Source organism: Punica granatum, chromosome 4 (genome assembly GCF_007655135.1).
Source record: "Punica granatum isolate Tunisia-2019 chromosome 4, ASM765513v2, whole genome shotgun sequence".
Classification (NCBI taxonomy): Eukaryota; Viridiplantae; Streptophyta; class Magnoliopsida; order Myrtales; family Lythraceae; genus Punica; species Punica granatum.
This window is the reverse complement of record NC_045130.1, coordinates 26,840,584-26,856,877: the sequence shown is the minus strand read 5'-3', so window position 1 is coordinate 26,856,877 and position 16,294 is coordinate 26,840,584. Positions and strand designations below refer to the sequence as shown.

Sequence of the window (16,294 nt, the reverse complement as noted above, 5' to 3'; positions counted from 1 at the left end):
TCTCCCAAGCTTCTCCCCTCATCAGTTCTCACTGATCTTTTAATCTCCATATTATATCATACTAAGAAATTTTTAAGCATTTTAAAAATTAGCTAGGCAGGCTGTTCGTGTTGATAGGGGCGGGCTTATTTGTGATCTGCTACCGGAGGAAGAAGAAACAGAGGCAGCAGTATATGGTATTAACACTAACACCATCTAAACCAAATGTAGCACTCTAAGGGGCACAGCTCAAGAGTTGGAAAGGAGATGAGAGGATCAACGACTCTCAGTATTCAAGACCAAATCCGAGAGGTTCTCTTCTTACTTAATATTGCTATCTTTCTTCATAAGCATAATATAACACTGAGAATCATCGAAAGCGCGTTTGCGTTCTGCAATTATCCCTCTTCACCCAAAAATGCCGATAATTTTCCCGGCCTCTTCCTTGTAAGCTAATGCTATAGCCTAACCCAAATACTGGCATACAACCATATAGAGCAAAAGCCCTCTACTTGTCATATTCACCACTTCACTTACAAGCACGGAGTGCCTTCAAATCAGTACCAGCTTTGCCTGAGAAGACCTGCATTTGCTGATCGCTAAAAATGCTCCTTTTCAGTCCGACTCAGTAGTGCTGGAAAGCAGTAGAAGCAACAGCCTTTGTGATGCTTTGATTGAATTATTACTACCTCCGCTTGTACCTACAGGAGAACGGAGATTAGTCAGAAACAGGGGAGTCTCGATCCAAGACTGCTTTTTTCCATCAGGGAAACCAAAGTTACAATTTCTTTGCCACTATCACGGTGCAAAAACCTAATCGAATTATCAAAATGAAGGCATGCAGCTTGTGTACATAAGAAATAAACATTTACAACCATAAGTTCCATCTCCAACAGGAGATGAATCGTGTACTCTTGTGCATTGACATGTGCAGTGCTGGGACTTGAACACAAATGTGGATATGGACATATATTCATGTTCATGTCTTCTTTCACACCAACAACAATCAGCTGTCACTCAGAGTCAACTTTGTAAACATCAAGCACTTACTAATCTTATTCTAAAATTTTTTTAGGTAAATGCCTCATTATCTATGTCTAGACACTATGAGTCAAGGACATAAAAAGTATGGACTCGGACAAGGGTATGTATGTTTCCTTGGAATAATCCTAGTCCCTATGATCTCCCACACTTCTTTTTTAAGTGAAGAATGAAAATTCATCTTGATCATCCACATCTCAGATCCATAGAACCCACAAGTCAGAGATACAAGGGCAGGCTATATCTAATATTTCAAGATAATAAAAATTATATTCAACAAAGTACCCAGAAGGACACAAAGCTTGTTCTTACCTCGACTTGCTCTTAAACTTTGATGATTTCTTTTTTCCACCAATGCCACTTCTCTTCTCTGACTTCTGCTGACTCATGTCACTCTGAAACAGCTCATGCATCTCTTTTTTCCTTGATTGAGTCCTCTCGGCAGGTCGTTTTGTTTTCTTACTGGCCCCCTTTCTGACAATCTTTCCTGCATCCATTGCCTTCTTTGCCGCCTTTGCTGCTTTTGCCCGACGGTAAGCAAGGTCAACAAGTGACAGTGGCTTTTCTTTTCCACCACTCTGCATGCATTAAAAAAAAAAAAAGGGCTAGTGTAAATTGTTAACCAGAAAATTGGTTTAGGGTGATTTTGGTCACTAAAGATTACTTTGAAAAAAAACAAGAATAAATCCAGGTTGAATAAGATTAGCATCAGCCAAAGCCAATGAAAACCTTCTGCGAAACAAAATAGTGATTGAATCAACTTTTTAATAATATGAATTTTTCTAAGTATCTACGTTCTATTCAAATGCTATTTTTCAAAATATATGTCAACTGGGAACAGCAATGTTCAAGTTAACATTTTATCAAGAGAATTAACTACTGCAAATGCTTCTGAGTTCTGATGATCCCCAGGAACATTTTAGGGGCACCTGTTAACTTCACCTTATTTGAAATTCCCAAAAAGGGGAAACCTCAGGAAATGAGAACTCTGCCATTAAAAATTAACTTTTGAAAAAGGGAAAAAGGGACTAGCATACCTCTGCTTTGTCATTATTCTTCTCTTCCTCCAACATTTCCCTGGCAGCTTCTAGCTTCCGCCGCTTCTTACGGGGCAAATTTTTCTGGTTCAAATGATTAGAAAAACATGTCAAATTTTCTATTCTTAAGCAGAAAGTTGCATTGTAAAGGACATATATCAAGATCATTTTATACCTCACGTTCTCGTTTCCTCTTCTCTTTCATTTTAAGATCTTCTGCCTCTTGCGCACTAATCACTTCCTTTTCAGAAGCCTTACTTTTTTGCTTAGATTCCTGTCGAGGGGGCAGACAAGCATTGCATTACATAAACTCTGCCGCACTATTCCTGAACTGATGCCATAGTTCAGTGACAGAATATCTCATGGAACTTATATTACCAAAAGTAACCAAATTTTGAACTACCAAAGCTAACCTACTTTTGCAATGTTCCAATGAGTCAGTCTATCAGGATTATGTGCTAATTCATCAGCAAAGAGAGACACTTAACCATAAAAATGTTTGTGAATGTTTCTGTGCAACTTCCGAAATGACGGAAGGGCACTAATAGTAAGATGGAAGAAGATTCATATGAAAGAAAGGTAATTGTAGACTAACAAATAACAATTACTAGATGGTCAATTATTGCGCAACAATTGCAAGAGTACTACCAAATGTGGCATCTTAGGTAGTTTCAACCATGTATTGTGCAGTTTCAACCATGTATTGTGCAGTTTCAATCATTTTATCAACTGCATCTCTTGTAAAGGACCCACCACGGACACCTGAAGCATCATAACCAAGGAAAACAAAGTACTCAGGAATAAACTACCTTTGCTACCTTAGCCATAAGCTTTTTCTCCTTCTCAGTCACAAACCATGTCCTTTTAGGACGTGCAAAGATGTCCTCCTTGTGTGCAATCATATTCTCAGCCTGCAACATCATAATAAGTGAAGAGAAGCACAAATAAAATATTATCTGCTTATTTTATGATGAAACATCTACAGGCAACAGAAGAAAAGATATATTTAGCTCTGAAGTGGTGCAGAAAAACAACTGGGAAAGACTGCAAGTCAGTATTTTGCATATTCCAACCATTGAACTGGCATAGAGCAGCCAATTCTTCTGATGGGACCAACCTGAACTGGCTACACCAATCCATTATATTCATCTTATTTGTTTTTCTCAGAAAATGTGCCTTATTTAATATTATAAAAAATTTAAAAACCTCCATCACTTTCGAATCTGGTTTGGCCAAGAGTCCAACTCCTGCTGAACATAGAAAGCCGTTAGGCTCACATCTGTGGATATTAGACCGAGATTGACCTGGTGCACATGGAGGTGTTGGTACAGCCTTACACTTTGAACGAATTATTTGTAAACCCTGTTACTTTAACCTATGAAACCATGCACCGGTTCGTTCAATGTCAAGTCCTATGAAAACTCTAGATAGAAAATCTAGCAGATATGCTGCATTATTAAGGATCAAATCAACCACTAAACTTCTCCAAAGTTAATCACTAATAAAGATGTACATTCACACCCCTAAACTCTCCAGATATCTCTCTCCTGTGCTCTCTGCTCCTCAATCATTTAGGAAATATGCTAGATAGAAAATCACTTAGGAAATATGCTTCATTGTGTAGGATCAAATCAACCATTTAACTTTTCCCAAAGTAAATTTCAAATAAAAGATGTACATCCGCACTCCTAACTCTCCAGTTATCTCTCTTCCGTGCTGTTTGCCCCTCAATCATCAAAAGTTGCACAACACAAAAATGTAAAGGCCTCAGATAGCAGGATGAAGGAAACGGCATACCTTGGTGACCTCCATCTCAGCTTTTCTCAAGGCTCTCTCTTCCCTGCAGACTGTCAGAGTCAGCAATAGCATTCTGATTATAAGGATAACCGAGATATTCCATGGCGTAACATAACCAATACCTCTCTTCTCGAAGAACGGCAGTGACTTGATCCTCCATTTCTTCAATTACAAGGGCCCACTTACTAATTGATTGCTCAGCAACTATTCTGCTCTTTAGCTTTGAACCAGCTCTCTTGGCCTATGGAATGGAAAAAAGAAAAGAACATCAGAAATATATTTTATTTAGCAAAGGAGAACAAACTTTTGTTAAGACGCATACTAGGACTGCATAAAACAGAACCATTATATTGGAGGTACAGGTCCAGGGAAAGCAGTGAAAAAGAAAATAGAAAGAGAAAAAGATAGCAGTTACTTGATGACTCCTTTTTCTATGTCATGGAAGTATAGATACTGATTCATCATCAATATAAAAATTTCCTCGGAACAAGTTAAATATTATTTAAGAAATTTCATTTGTCCAAGGGATCTACATGACTGAAATTCTCAATGGCAAATTGTTTCAAGTGTCTCAACTAAGAAAAATTCCATTAGACCAAACTCAGCAAAAGCTGTCAGGTATTTAGGACCCGTAATATGTTTCAGTGGTGCTATTCATGATTCAAAGCTAGCTGTCTGATAGGTATGAAAGCAGATAAATATTTTTCAACTCTTGAAGAGTCCAGGAGAAGAAATACTTCATAGGCAGCAGTTAATAATTATGCAAGTATATCTAATCATTGTAACATATTTTCAACCTAACCTGAAGAAGTAATATTATTAGCTAGAAGAAAAAGTAAAGGATATGATGCTAACAATTGCTTTCAACAGAGATCGGTCGTTGTCAGTAACGAACGTCACGGCATATCCTTCTCTCCCTGCTCTTGCTGTTCGTCCAACTCGATGAACATAGCTGTGCAAAGAAAAGTGGATTGTAGCTTTAAATAAATCCCATCAAATGGGCAGCAGGTCAGACATAAAAGAAAGGGCCCTACCTCGTAATATCACGAGGACACGCATAATTTATGACTGTTTGGACACCGAGTATGTCAAGACCCTGCAAATAGAAAGAATTAAAATTTGCTAGACAACAGAGAAAACTCGGATCTGTTCGATACTAAACCATAATCTTAGTTCAGAAGGTCCAACTTACTCGGGCAGCCACATCCGTTGCAATCAGAAACTCAACTTCTTGCTTCCTGAAAACTTCCAATGCCTGCAACCAGAGGGGGGACAAAAAAAAAAAGGACCTTCACTAAGACGATGACATGTATAATTATATAATAAAAGGATGATTTTAGAAAATCTGATCATAGGGCTCTCATTTTTTCACAATGATACAGGGGAGAGAAATTCACACTAGAAACAGCTTTAAATATCTAATTATGTTGCATTATCATCTCAAAGTGCAATATCACCACAAGTTTGCCGTGGGAAGTTTTGAAGATATAAACATAACTAAGTTGGAAACCACTTCTTATTTGATTCCAGCATCCAAAGTTCAATTACTCACATCAAGACGCTGAGCTTGAGTGAGATTTCCATGAAGTTCTGCAGCTTTGAAGCCAGCAAGTCCAAACAGGATCTTCAACCTATGAGCTGCCTGCTTTGTTCCACTGCAGCATAAATGCAAAAACAATTAAAAAGAATAACAAAATGCTCATAATGATATCGCCAAGTCTGTTAAAATTGATGAAACAAAGACGGGATTAGCTATCAAAAGTTCCAACTATATAAGTTTGCAAGTGATTCATACTGGTCATGGAACTTGGGTATCCACTCTATATGGACATAGGAGCACAAATAATGGTATCACAGTCACGAGTACCCATAGAGATAGTGGCATCACACTAAACAATTCTCCAGCATCTTTCTCTGGAGAGATATCCATAAAAGATATACTGCTCATATCACAAGTTTACTTCTTAGGACTCAGACATATCACATGCGTTGGAAGATCAGAAAAATTCAAATGCAGCAATAGCTACCTGAATATAATGACTTTGGATGTAAAAGTTTTTGAACACAATGCTAGTAGAACTGCTTCCTGATTGGTTTCACGCATCCTCCGTATTCTGACCACCCTATACAAAGATAAATAGAAGTCTTAATCATATTATCAAAAAGTACAACTGAATTGCCTAAAAGTATTGTATAATTATAAAAGCATAATCCAGCAAAACTTGCTATCTAGCTCTTGTTCTGTAAATTCAGAAAGTATATAAAGGATGTATTCCTAACATTTTTAAAGTTCAAGATTTCAATTGAAGATGTGTCCTCATATGATAATTACTATGCACACAAAATGATCAATTCAAAAAGCAATGTCAACACCAGCTTAAATATTGTCCTAGCGCACCTTAACTTTTTAGTAGCAAATACCTACTATCTGGTACTGCATGTGATAAAAACAGCTAAAATATATTAAATAGACATTTACTCTTCAGTTAGTGTAGCTGGCCGTTTTGAGGATGGATCAGCTGAAAGACGCAATGGTTTTGTCAGCGAAAGCTTAATGAGCTCATCAACTTCCTCAGTCATTGTAGCTGAGAACAGCATCGTTTGCCTCCGTTTAGGGCATAGACGAACCTGTAATTCAACAGAAGCTGGTGAGAGACATATCTTAGCAACTTATGTGGATAGGAAGTGCATTGGAGACAATTTATAAAGCTGGCACCTCCCTCATCGCATGTGACATTACAGTGTGGCCAAGAAAGTTATGACAAACTTTACCAGCTCATGAATTTCAGCACTAAAACCAAGCTCCAGCAGACGATCAGCCTCATCAAGAATTAGTACTGCAAGATCTTCTAAATCAACCGACATAGAATTCCGTAAATGATCTATCAGTCGCCCAGGTGTTGCCACAACGATATCAGGTAACGATCTCAAGGCTGCCTCTTGTTCCTGTGGAGTATACAATTAATTAATCTAAAACGTGCCAGTTTAGGCTAAGTTATTAATCATTCTGATATTATCTATAATTTAGAGGTAAATTACACCAAAAACACAACTTTTCACTTTTGTCTAAATTTTGGCACAACTTTTCATTTTTGCTATAAAAAATCACAACATTTTTCATTTTTGTTTCAAATATGGTACGCCGTTAGTGATCCTTTACAATTTCAGTTTAATTGCTTATGTGGCAGGTAATGGTGTTATGTGGACCCCAATATACCAGTAAAAGAGTGACACATGTATAATTAAATATTTTTAAAATTAAAATCAGACCCTAATTCGTCCCCACCGCCCCTCTCTGCAACCCATCTCTTCTGCGTCACTCTCCTCCCTCTCCCTCACCCTCAGCCTTCCCTCACCGCCACAGAGCGGCACTTGGTGGGAAAGGTATGCTAGCAATCATATGCTATGCTTCTCTAAAATACCCACATTGAGTATTAGAATAGAGGCTTAAAAGCATCCTACCACTGCAAAACCACTTCAGGTCTTAGAGACTCACAAAAGCATCCTATTACTGCAAAACCACTTTAAGAGAGAGTAAGAGGCTCTGTTTTCTAGCTTGAGCTCTATTTCAGTGGTTCTAAGGGGCAGAGGAGATTTGTGGAGGAATGTGAAAAGCTATATTTGGCAAATATATCTCAAGAGAGAAACCCAAGAAAGAGAACAAGAATGTCTCTCCAGTGCAGAAAGAGAGAGATCATTAGTGTTGTTGCTATGAGATGCATGGTCATCGACATCAACAGCTTCACCGGATATGCCATCTTTCCCGACTTTTTCTGCCATCACCTCAAACTTTCCGACTTTCTCGACCAAATCAGTGATCTTATTGAAGGTCGGTTGCTCTGTCTGAAAATGCCATCATTCCCATCCCTTGCTCTGCTCTGCATTTGCCATAATATATATATATAGATGTATGTGTATATATATATATATATATATGGGAATTTTGAGCTGGCAGTTAGAGAAGGGTAAAGAGGTGACAAAGGTGGTCGATGAGTGGTGGTGGTGGAGGAAGGCTGAGGGAGAGGGAGGAGAGAGACGTAGAAGAGGTGGGTTGCAGAGAGGGGAGGTGGGGACGAATTTGTAAATGTAATAATATATAGGGTCTGATTTTAATTTTAAAAATATATAATTCTACCTGTGTCACTATTTACTGGTATAGTGGGTTCCATATAACACCATTTCCTGCCACATAAGCAATTAAACGGAAATGGTAACGGATCACTAACAGCGTGCCACATTTGAGACAAAAATGAAACTTGTGATTTTTTATAGCAAAAATAAAAAGCCATGCCAAAATTGAGACAAAAGTGAGAACTTGTGTTTTTTTGGTGTAATTTAGCCTAATTAGAGAATAATACGCATACGGGGCGAAAAATATAAGTCCCTTGTGACGAACTAGTATCATCTTATGAAGTTTCACTTATTTCATTGCTGAAGCGCTACAAACTATGGAAATTACCTTCTACTCCCCACAATCTTAAACCTCATGAACTATTATGTTTTAAAAAAACAAGTTAGCAGTCCCAATAACCCCAAAGTACTGGCAAGTAATAGCACTACCAGTCAAAAGAAGCTAAAAGTCCAACCTTCATTGAAAGTCCACCAAGAACAAGGCAACATCTTATATCAGTAAACTGTGCAAGCTTCTGTATCATGCTATGAACCCTGCAAAAGATTCAATTCACAGTCACAAAAGCTTCATGAAAGCTACCCACTCATGCCGCGAGGACATCAAAGTCAAGAATCAAAGCAACAATTATCCGACAAAAAATAAGAGACACCATTAAAAAGCATCACCCTTTATTTCTCATCATCATTCTATCTTTTCTAACGAGTAGATTCCTCCTTCATTAATTAAGTTAGCTGTAAAGTTTTCAGGACAAGTTCTTGTAAGAAATACTGAGATGATATCATAAAAAGGGTTCAGATGATTGACATAGTAGTGGGTCTATAATCTATTGCATACAATGTTTGTATTGAGGTGAGACCTCTCATATTATCCTTCAAGAATGAAACTCAGTCTGCTGGACACTATAAACATTCCAAGGAGGTATTTCTTATTTTTGAAATATGGAAAGGATTATTAACAAAGTAGCTTCTTCTCCAAGTTTCCATCTAAGAATATACTCTAATCATCTGATTTTTGCCTCATTTTGCAACGAACTCCCTTTAAAGCGTTTAGATGAAAATTATGAAAATTTGTACTGCCAGAGCACTACGCTCTTTTCAGGCTCTCACAGAGGACTGCTGCTTCTCTGAACCAAAGAGTCATCTTATACTGTCAAATTACACTGCAGTTATTGTTAAAATGGAAAGTGAATAATTAATACTCGTTTGTTATGCATGTTAGTCAATAAAATTAATAAAACTTACCTGTGAAAAGATTATATAGAACAGCTAAGCCAAACTTTCCATTAATTTATTTATTTCTCAACAAGTATAATAGTCCTTTGAAGATATGAACTCATCACTAACACCAGTAAGAAACTGTTCAAAACTCAGCCGGAGAATAAAGAACAAGAAGTGATAAGTAACAACTTACTGAACTGCCAACTCTCTGGTTGGAGTGAGTATTAGAACTCTTATTGCTTTCATCCTTTTGGGCCGGAACAGTAACCTCTCCAAAGCAGGCAAAGCAAATGCTGCTGTCTGCATCAACAATCCAATTTAGTGCACCCAATAACCCTAAACAATATCTCAAATAGTAGAACACCGGCATCAGACGAGGACATGACATTCTGATCGAATACAAATTTCAATACCTTTCCAGAACCAGTAATGGCACTCCCACATATATCACGCCCAGTAAGTGCTAAAGGAATGCAGGCAGCCTGTTAATGGAGAACAAAGTCACTGTTAGAGTGTATGTTAAGCATGAAAATCAGACTAAGGTTCTAGAAGAACACAAGGATGTGACCTGAATTGGTGTGGGCTTAGCGTACCCCAACACCTCACAAGCCCTAAGCAATGGCCGAGAGAGATTAAGCTCCATAAAGGTATTTGCATGAAAGGACACTCCATCCGAAGAGGCAAAGAAGGGCTTGTTCTCTCCAGCATTGCCGCCAGCATCATCTTCATCTTCTGATTTATAATCTTCCTGTAATATAAATCAAAAAACAACATTCTCATCGCCTGCTCATGCAAAAGCTCAAACTTTGCGATACTGCACCTTAAAAGCACATATTAAGGTCCATTCCACCACCCCCCTTAACCCCAGGGGCTCAAATCAAACCCCCTCAAAATTATTAAGCTCATTTAGCTCAAAAGTTCTTAAATTATAATGTATGCAAAACAAGTGCATTGGTGAAAATTAGGGGGAAGTTTGATCAGTACCTGCTGGTCTGGCTCTTCCGATTCAGAGCTGGTGTCATCAGGTGGATTGGCGACAGGGACAGAGCGGTTCTGGAGAGCTTTGGATATCTTGAAATCGACCGAGGTTGTGCTCCGTCGAGCATGCTCTTCCGCCACGGATTCCGAGTAGGAGCCAAAATCCCAAGGAGATTGTTTTTTCTTATTGGTCTTCTTATCATCATCTTCTTCTTCTCCTCCTCCTCCTCCTCCTCCTCCTTCTCCTTCGTGTTCCTCTTCTTCTTCTTCCTCCTCCTCCTCCTCCTCCTCCTCCACTAAGTGTTCTTCATCACTGGGGGCTTCAAACAAGAAGCTTGGCGCCATGAGAGGAAGATATGGGGGTTCCTTCCAAGTCCTCAAGGAGTCCTATATTGGAACAACAACAGCAATTAACCCCTCCAACAAAAATGATACATCATGGAAACAATTGCAGGCCAATCCACCCACCAATTACAGCCACAAATCAACAAATCACCAATGCACAAAACGAGAAAATGAAACCTTTCCTACCCTCTTTCACTTTACCCGGGGAATGGCCGTGACAAGGTGGAAGCGGTCAAGACTGGCCAGAAGTCATCCGCAACAATTCGAACCATAAGAGAAGACTGTGCATTAAACCCTAAAGAGGCGCCATTCAATATTATTGGCAAACTAGATTCCCACTCATAGAGATTACCACTTTTATAATTACTAATAATGTTACATTACCATGTTTGGTATGCATTAGTAAAATCTCGCCAATAATCCACATTACCTTGTTCCGTATAAAAGAGAGATTACCGGGAAACTGTCTCTGTCACTAAAATACCCACAGAATGAAATTGAGCAACTCTCATTACATAACCAAGTGACACCTATGTTGCTCGAAACCCAAGACGACTAAGATGATCACCCCTTCAGTCAAAAAATCAAAATCAGCAATTTACGTAGAATCAAAACCTAAGTCGATCTCAAATCACAAACAGTAAGAATAACACATCTAGAAGCAGTTTCTATTGAATCTATATTCACTAATAACCGGCTAGAAGCAAGGACGGACAAGTAATTTTCTAGCTGTGTTATTTTTACAGAAAACGACCACTCAAAAACCAAAGAATCTAGAGGACTATGAATTTAAATTCAACCCATGTAGCGAAAGCTACTCTTCGCGTAACATCAAATAGCTCGAAACCCAGTAAATAATGGGTTCACCGGTTTTCTTGTTTGGCAGGAAGTATCACGAAATCACATAGAGAAGAAGAAAGAGGAGTCATACCTAAATGAGCAGGATTCGGAGAGGGGCAGGAGTCGGCTTTGAGCAGGAGGCAGCGAAGGGCAAGAGGCGGCGAAGGGCAAGAGGCGTCCGACCGGGAGGAGCTTGTGAGGGCGAAGAGGGAGGAACGGGTGTGGAAGGCGGCAGCTCCTGCTCTTAAATACTGAGACCCTTTTTGCTAAAACCCTCTCTCTCGGCGACGTCTTCTAGTTTCTCCCGGTGGAAAACCGAAACCGAAATCCTGAACTAATTTTCGGTTCGGATTAAGTTTAGAATAAAAATTGGACGGTTCAGTACGGTTCTAACATGAACCATAACCGTCCCAAATTTTCCAGGCAAGAATTTTACTTACCGTAACTGAAACCGAATCAGAACAAGAAAACCATCCCCAAAATAATTGGTTTTACGGTTCATTGAGTTTCATTCATTCACATACCACAAACACTAAGGGTGTGTTTGTTTTTTAAAAAATTTTCAACTCAACTCAACTTCACTTATTTTCAATTCAACAATACAATCATTACTTTTTTAATATTTTTAATCATTCAATTCAATTTTTAATATTAAATTCTCTCAACTATTAGTTACTTTTTCACAATTCAATAACATAATCATTACTTAATCATTACTTCGTCTCAACTATTTATTACTATTTCACACTTTTTCTCATAATTCAACAATACAATCATTACAAACCAATTAAAATCAAAACTCAACTCAACTCAACTCTAAATACAAACGTACTCTAAGGATTTGTTTGGATTTTAAATAATGTTCAACTCAGCTCAACTCAATTACAGAAAAAGACAAAAATATATTTAAATAAGTTTGAGGGTGGGCTCCATTATTGGTCAAACAAACAAAGACCCCCATTATATTCATTTTATTTAATATAATGCTTGAGAGTGGGCCCCATTATTGGCCAAACAAAAAAAGACCCCGTTATAGAAAATTTCATTTAATATAATGCTTACACTATCATTATCACATCATAATAATAATTAAGACAATGTCCAATACAACACCTAAGTGCATGTCATCGCCCTCCTCTCTCTGCAAGTCATAATGGAGTAGTGATACGGTCGCGTGCATTGTTCATTTCAGCGCTATCCATATCTACATCTACTCTATTTCCTTCTTGTAGTGGCAGATTGCGAAATTCATCGTAATCTGCTCACGCATCACCGTACTCCAGAAATAATCTAGCATGGTAATTATTACGGCGTATAAAATTATGCAAAACAAAACAAGTAAGGACAAGTTGTCCTTATGTATACGGGATGAAGTTCGTCATTAAACTCAGTATGGCGAATCTCTTTTTCAAAATACCGAAGCAAGGTTTGATAACATTACGCACTGATGCATAGCGCTGGTTGAATAGCTCTTTTTCCGTTGTTAGCAGATTATGCCGAGGAAAATCGCTCTGGTGATATCGTTCTCCCTTGTATGGAGCCAAATATCCTGGTATATTTAAAAACCCTACATCAACAATATAATATTGTCCTGCAAAAAACAAAAGGAAAATTAAAGATAACTAATTTAGGCTTGCAATTTCATAGAAAATTGGAAATGTATAAGCAAATACTCACTACCACGCCGTGCTAGAAAGCGTTCCACTGACGCAGCGTCGGCAAATATTCTTGAATCGTGTGCGGAACCCTCCCAACCCGTCATCACGTATGTAAACATCATGTCGTGTGAACAAACAACCAATACATTTTGTGATATATCGGCATTACGATCACAATAAGGTACTTTGTTCGCCTGTGGCACGCATGCAGCGACATGGGTTCCATCGATAGCTTCAATACAATGCTGCATGAAAAATGCATAATTATATTTACCTCACATAGTATACCAAAAACAGTTCTATACAGTATGAAATTAGCAGATAACATACCCTAAAGAAGCGCCACCTTTCATCATTTTCAATTTTCGACTGGACAATGACATTCCGCGGTGTTATAAAATCGGCAGATAATTCTTGTATTCCGCGTGCAATTTTTTTAATAACTCGTGGAACCGTTTCCTTCGAATGCTGAAACCTTTTTACCACCATTGAAAATCGCACACTATGTGAAATAACCAACAAGAACATGTCGACTTGCTCTTCTACAGTAATACATTTTCTAGTATCTGTGATGCCACAATACAACCGCAGTGTGCCACAATGCAAACACGTATGGTTCCATTCTGAAGCTTTCGAAGTACCGAACGTCACTCCCTAATACTTCAACAACGTACTGTCGTCCTTGAAGTGCAGAATTTCTACACGGCATGTTCCGTGGAACGGGATCTTCCATCTGATCAAATTGTATCATTAAGGAGTAGAACATACGTTGCCTACGTTCATTCTCGTCATCTCTAGAGTTATTGTCATTGCCTGAAGACATGCCATTACGAGACATACTGTTTGCCAAATGATCGCCTATAACTGTGGAAATAAGTTCATGAATATATCGTTAACAGTGAAACACCTCAATTATAATCATAACACAATAACATGCAACACACACATAAAATAAAAAATCATCAGCATAAGCAAACACACAGAACAAACATGAGCAATACGAGTTCAGTCAGAACAAAGAAAAAAACAACGTTGTTTTTGGGAAAAAAAAATGTAAGATGTGATCACGGATTCTTCAAGGATAAGGAAGCTGCAATATCCATTCCATTCGTGACTCCTCCTTGAACCACATGAAAAGCCTCCGCACTCCCGGATCAAGGAGTGCTACGCCCGCTTTCACAAACAAGGGGTGAGGGATTCTTGATTCCAATTTAGCCAACTCATCGAGGGCTTCCTTGATGCTATTCTTCACAGGTTTCTCAAGGCTCGATACCGACTTGCTTCTCTTTACCGACGGTGGGGTCTCCTGTGGCTTCTTCATGAAACTCTCCTTGAATATGTCCATGCACTCCTGCATTTGTGAGCTCTTGCTTTGAGATCTTTTCGGCACTCGACGTCGAGACTTGGTTAGAATGGGCTCTGCAACATGGACGGGGTCGTCACTCTTGTCGAAGCCTTCTTCGAGATCAACATGTTGTTTCTGCTTTCCCTTCCCCCTAGATAAGAATTCCTCATTTAACTGGCATTCTTCTTATAAAGTTGGAGGTGGATCGGTCGAGGATATGCGAAGAGCACCGGTAGCCACTAAAGAACTAAACAGTTGCTTCTGCAAATCGTAGTGCTTGCAGCCCTTGCTCCGGAAAGTCTTGTACGCCCTGATCTTCTGTACGAAGAAGTACGACATTGCTCGAAGGAGATCAGTGACAATTCATTCAAAACAACAATAGAAGCCAAACAAAAAAATAACAGCATGTACCTTTATAAACATATCCCAAACATATGGGTCGGTTGTGATGGTGTTTGTGTCTGCATCCCACCCAACTGTATGCTTCACTATTTCAGAAAATCGGGTGAAATTTGTCTTCATTCTTTGATACTTGTCCTTTACCTTCTGCAAAAACAGTTGTTTATCGCGAAATAAATTGATCATTTCAGCTGTGATCTTTTTCCAAGTACTGGTCTTCCATGTTGTAGTGTGTGTTCTTCTCAGCTTCTCAATTATTACGTTTAGGAAAGCGAAGTCCATTTCATCACTCCATTCAATGATATTTTCCCCTTTTGGAGCCATGATGCATGTAGTTGGTGGAGCAGAACTTCCACAAATAACAGGTGAAACAAAATGAATGACAGACAAACAAAACTTCGCAGCAGAAAGACAATGCAGAAACGAACAAATAGCGACTCCCATGTCAGTTAAATCCATAAGACTATGTTTGGGAAAAAAGAAATGCGCAGTAGTAGGTTCTCGGACAAGCAATGAACTTCTCTGGTGTTTTTCGCAACAAAATAATCACTAACAGCTCACACGGTTTTAGCAAGTTGTATAACACCAGAGAGCAAAAGCAATCACAGTCGTGACAAAAACACTTTCAAACCGAGCTTTCAATGAGCTTTCAGGGCATAGCTGCAGTATTCATTTCATCGCATCAGAGCTTCCAATGAGCAGCTAACGAAGAAAAACAAAGAGAAATCTTCAAACAATAAGCACTAATGGAGACAGAGGCTGACGGAACATACCTCTAATGCGGATGCTTCTCCCAAATCCACGTCCACCGCTTCTTAAAGGGGCAAATTGAGCTGGAAACAGAGCACTTGGAGGGGGCCCCTACAATTTTGCATTATTCGGGAGATTTGACATCGCGTGCCAAAGCACAGTTCTCCGCGAATAACTCCTGACAATATCCCATTTTCACTGTGAAGCGCAGCTCCTTTGCCCGCTGCTCGTCACGGATGCACAGTCTGTATAATCGATGGAATTGACGGAATGAAGGTGAGTAATCGATGGAATTGACGGAATGGAGGTGAGTAATCGATGGAATTGACGGAACCCACTCACCAATCGGGGAGTTTTCGCCCTCGCTTTGAGATTCTTGCAACCAATTTGCTTGAAGTTTCGAACCCTACCGAAGCTTGGAAGGAGGAAGGAGCTTCACGTTTCTTTCTTTGGCATGCCTTTGAACGGTCTTCTGCCCAAAAGGTTGGTTTCTCGAGCACTTTAACCTACCGTTGTGCTACTGGGACCCACAGCTTTGAAAACGCAGACCCATTTTGTCGGGTAGCAAATTGGATGGAGTTGAGTTGAGCATTGCTCATAATCCAAACAGCCCCTAAAAAGTTCAGTTAAACAACACTCACCCATACAGAGAAAGTTAAAAAAGAGTCATCAAAAATTAAAATTAGAAATTTTATAATCTTTACCTCACTTTTTGACCTTCTATTAAATTAAAATTTCTAAAATTTCATTTATAATATATATAATGATGCTATAAA

General features: G+C 38.8%; 1 protein-coding gene across 2 annotated transcripts; it reads right to left on the bottom strand.

The window, feature by feature from the left end:
• Window positions 1-271: 271 nt before the first annotated feature.
• Window positions 272-11,677, bottom strand: LOC116204858 (DEAD-box ATP-dependent RNA helicase 28). Of its 2 annotated transcripts, none has more exons than XM_031537195.1 (20): window positions 11,458-11,677; window positions 10,188-10,568; window positions 9,772-9,951; window positions 9,617-9,685; window positions 9,397-9,503; window positions 8,441-8,519; window positions 6,627-6,800; window positions 6,334-6,482; window positions 5,882-5,977; window positions 5,407-5,509; window positions 5,047-5,109; window positions 4,889-4,950; window positions 4,710-4,806; window positions 3,977-4,095; window positions 3,855-3,897; window positions 2,876-2,968; window positions 2,233-2,331; window positions 2,058-2,141; window positions 1,333-1,598; window positions 272-680 (listed from the first exon to the last, which is right to left on the bottom strand). In XM_031537195.1, exons 2-20 carry the CDS (start codon window positions 10,524-10,526, stop codon window positions 665-667), a joined length of 2,238 nt encoding a protein of 745 aa, XP_031393055.1. In that variant the 5' UTR covers window positions 10,527-10,568; window positions 11,458-11,677; the 3' UTR covers window positions 272-664. The 2 variants fall into 2 exon arrangements, with proteins under 2 accessions (XP_031393055.1, XP_031393054.1); XM_031537194.1 differs by having other exon boundaries at window positions 2,867-2,968; window positions 11,458-11,676.
• Window positions 11,678-16,294: the final 4,617 nt, after the last annotated feature.

Bases quoted from the DNA above. Each gene is read 5' to 3' on its own strand.
- LOC116204858 (XM_031537194.1), bottom strand. From the start codon at position 10,526: ATGGCGCCAAGCTTCTTGTTTGAAGCCCCCAGTGATGAAGAACACTTA. The intron at 3,898-3,976 runs GTATTGGTTATG...GACAGTCTGCAG, and splicing joins GCCGTTCTTCGAGAAGAGAG to GGAAGAGAGAGCCTTGAGAA. The intron at 1,599-2,057 runs GTATGCTAGTCC...TAATGCATGCAG, and splicing joins AGAATAATGACAAAGCAGAG to AGTGGTGGAAAAGAAAAGCC.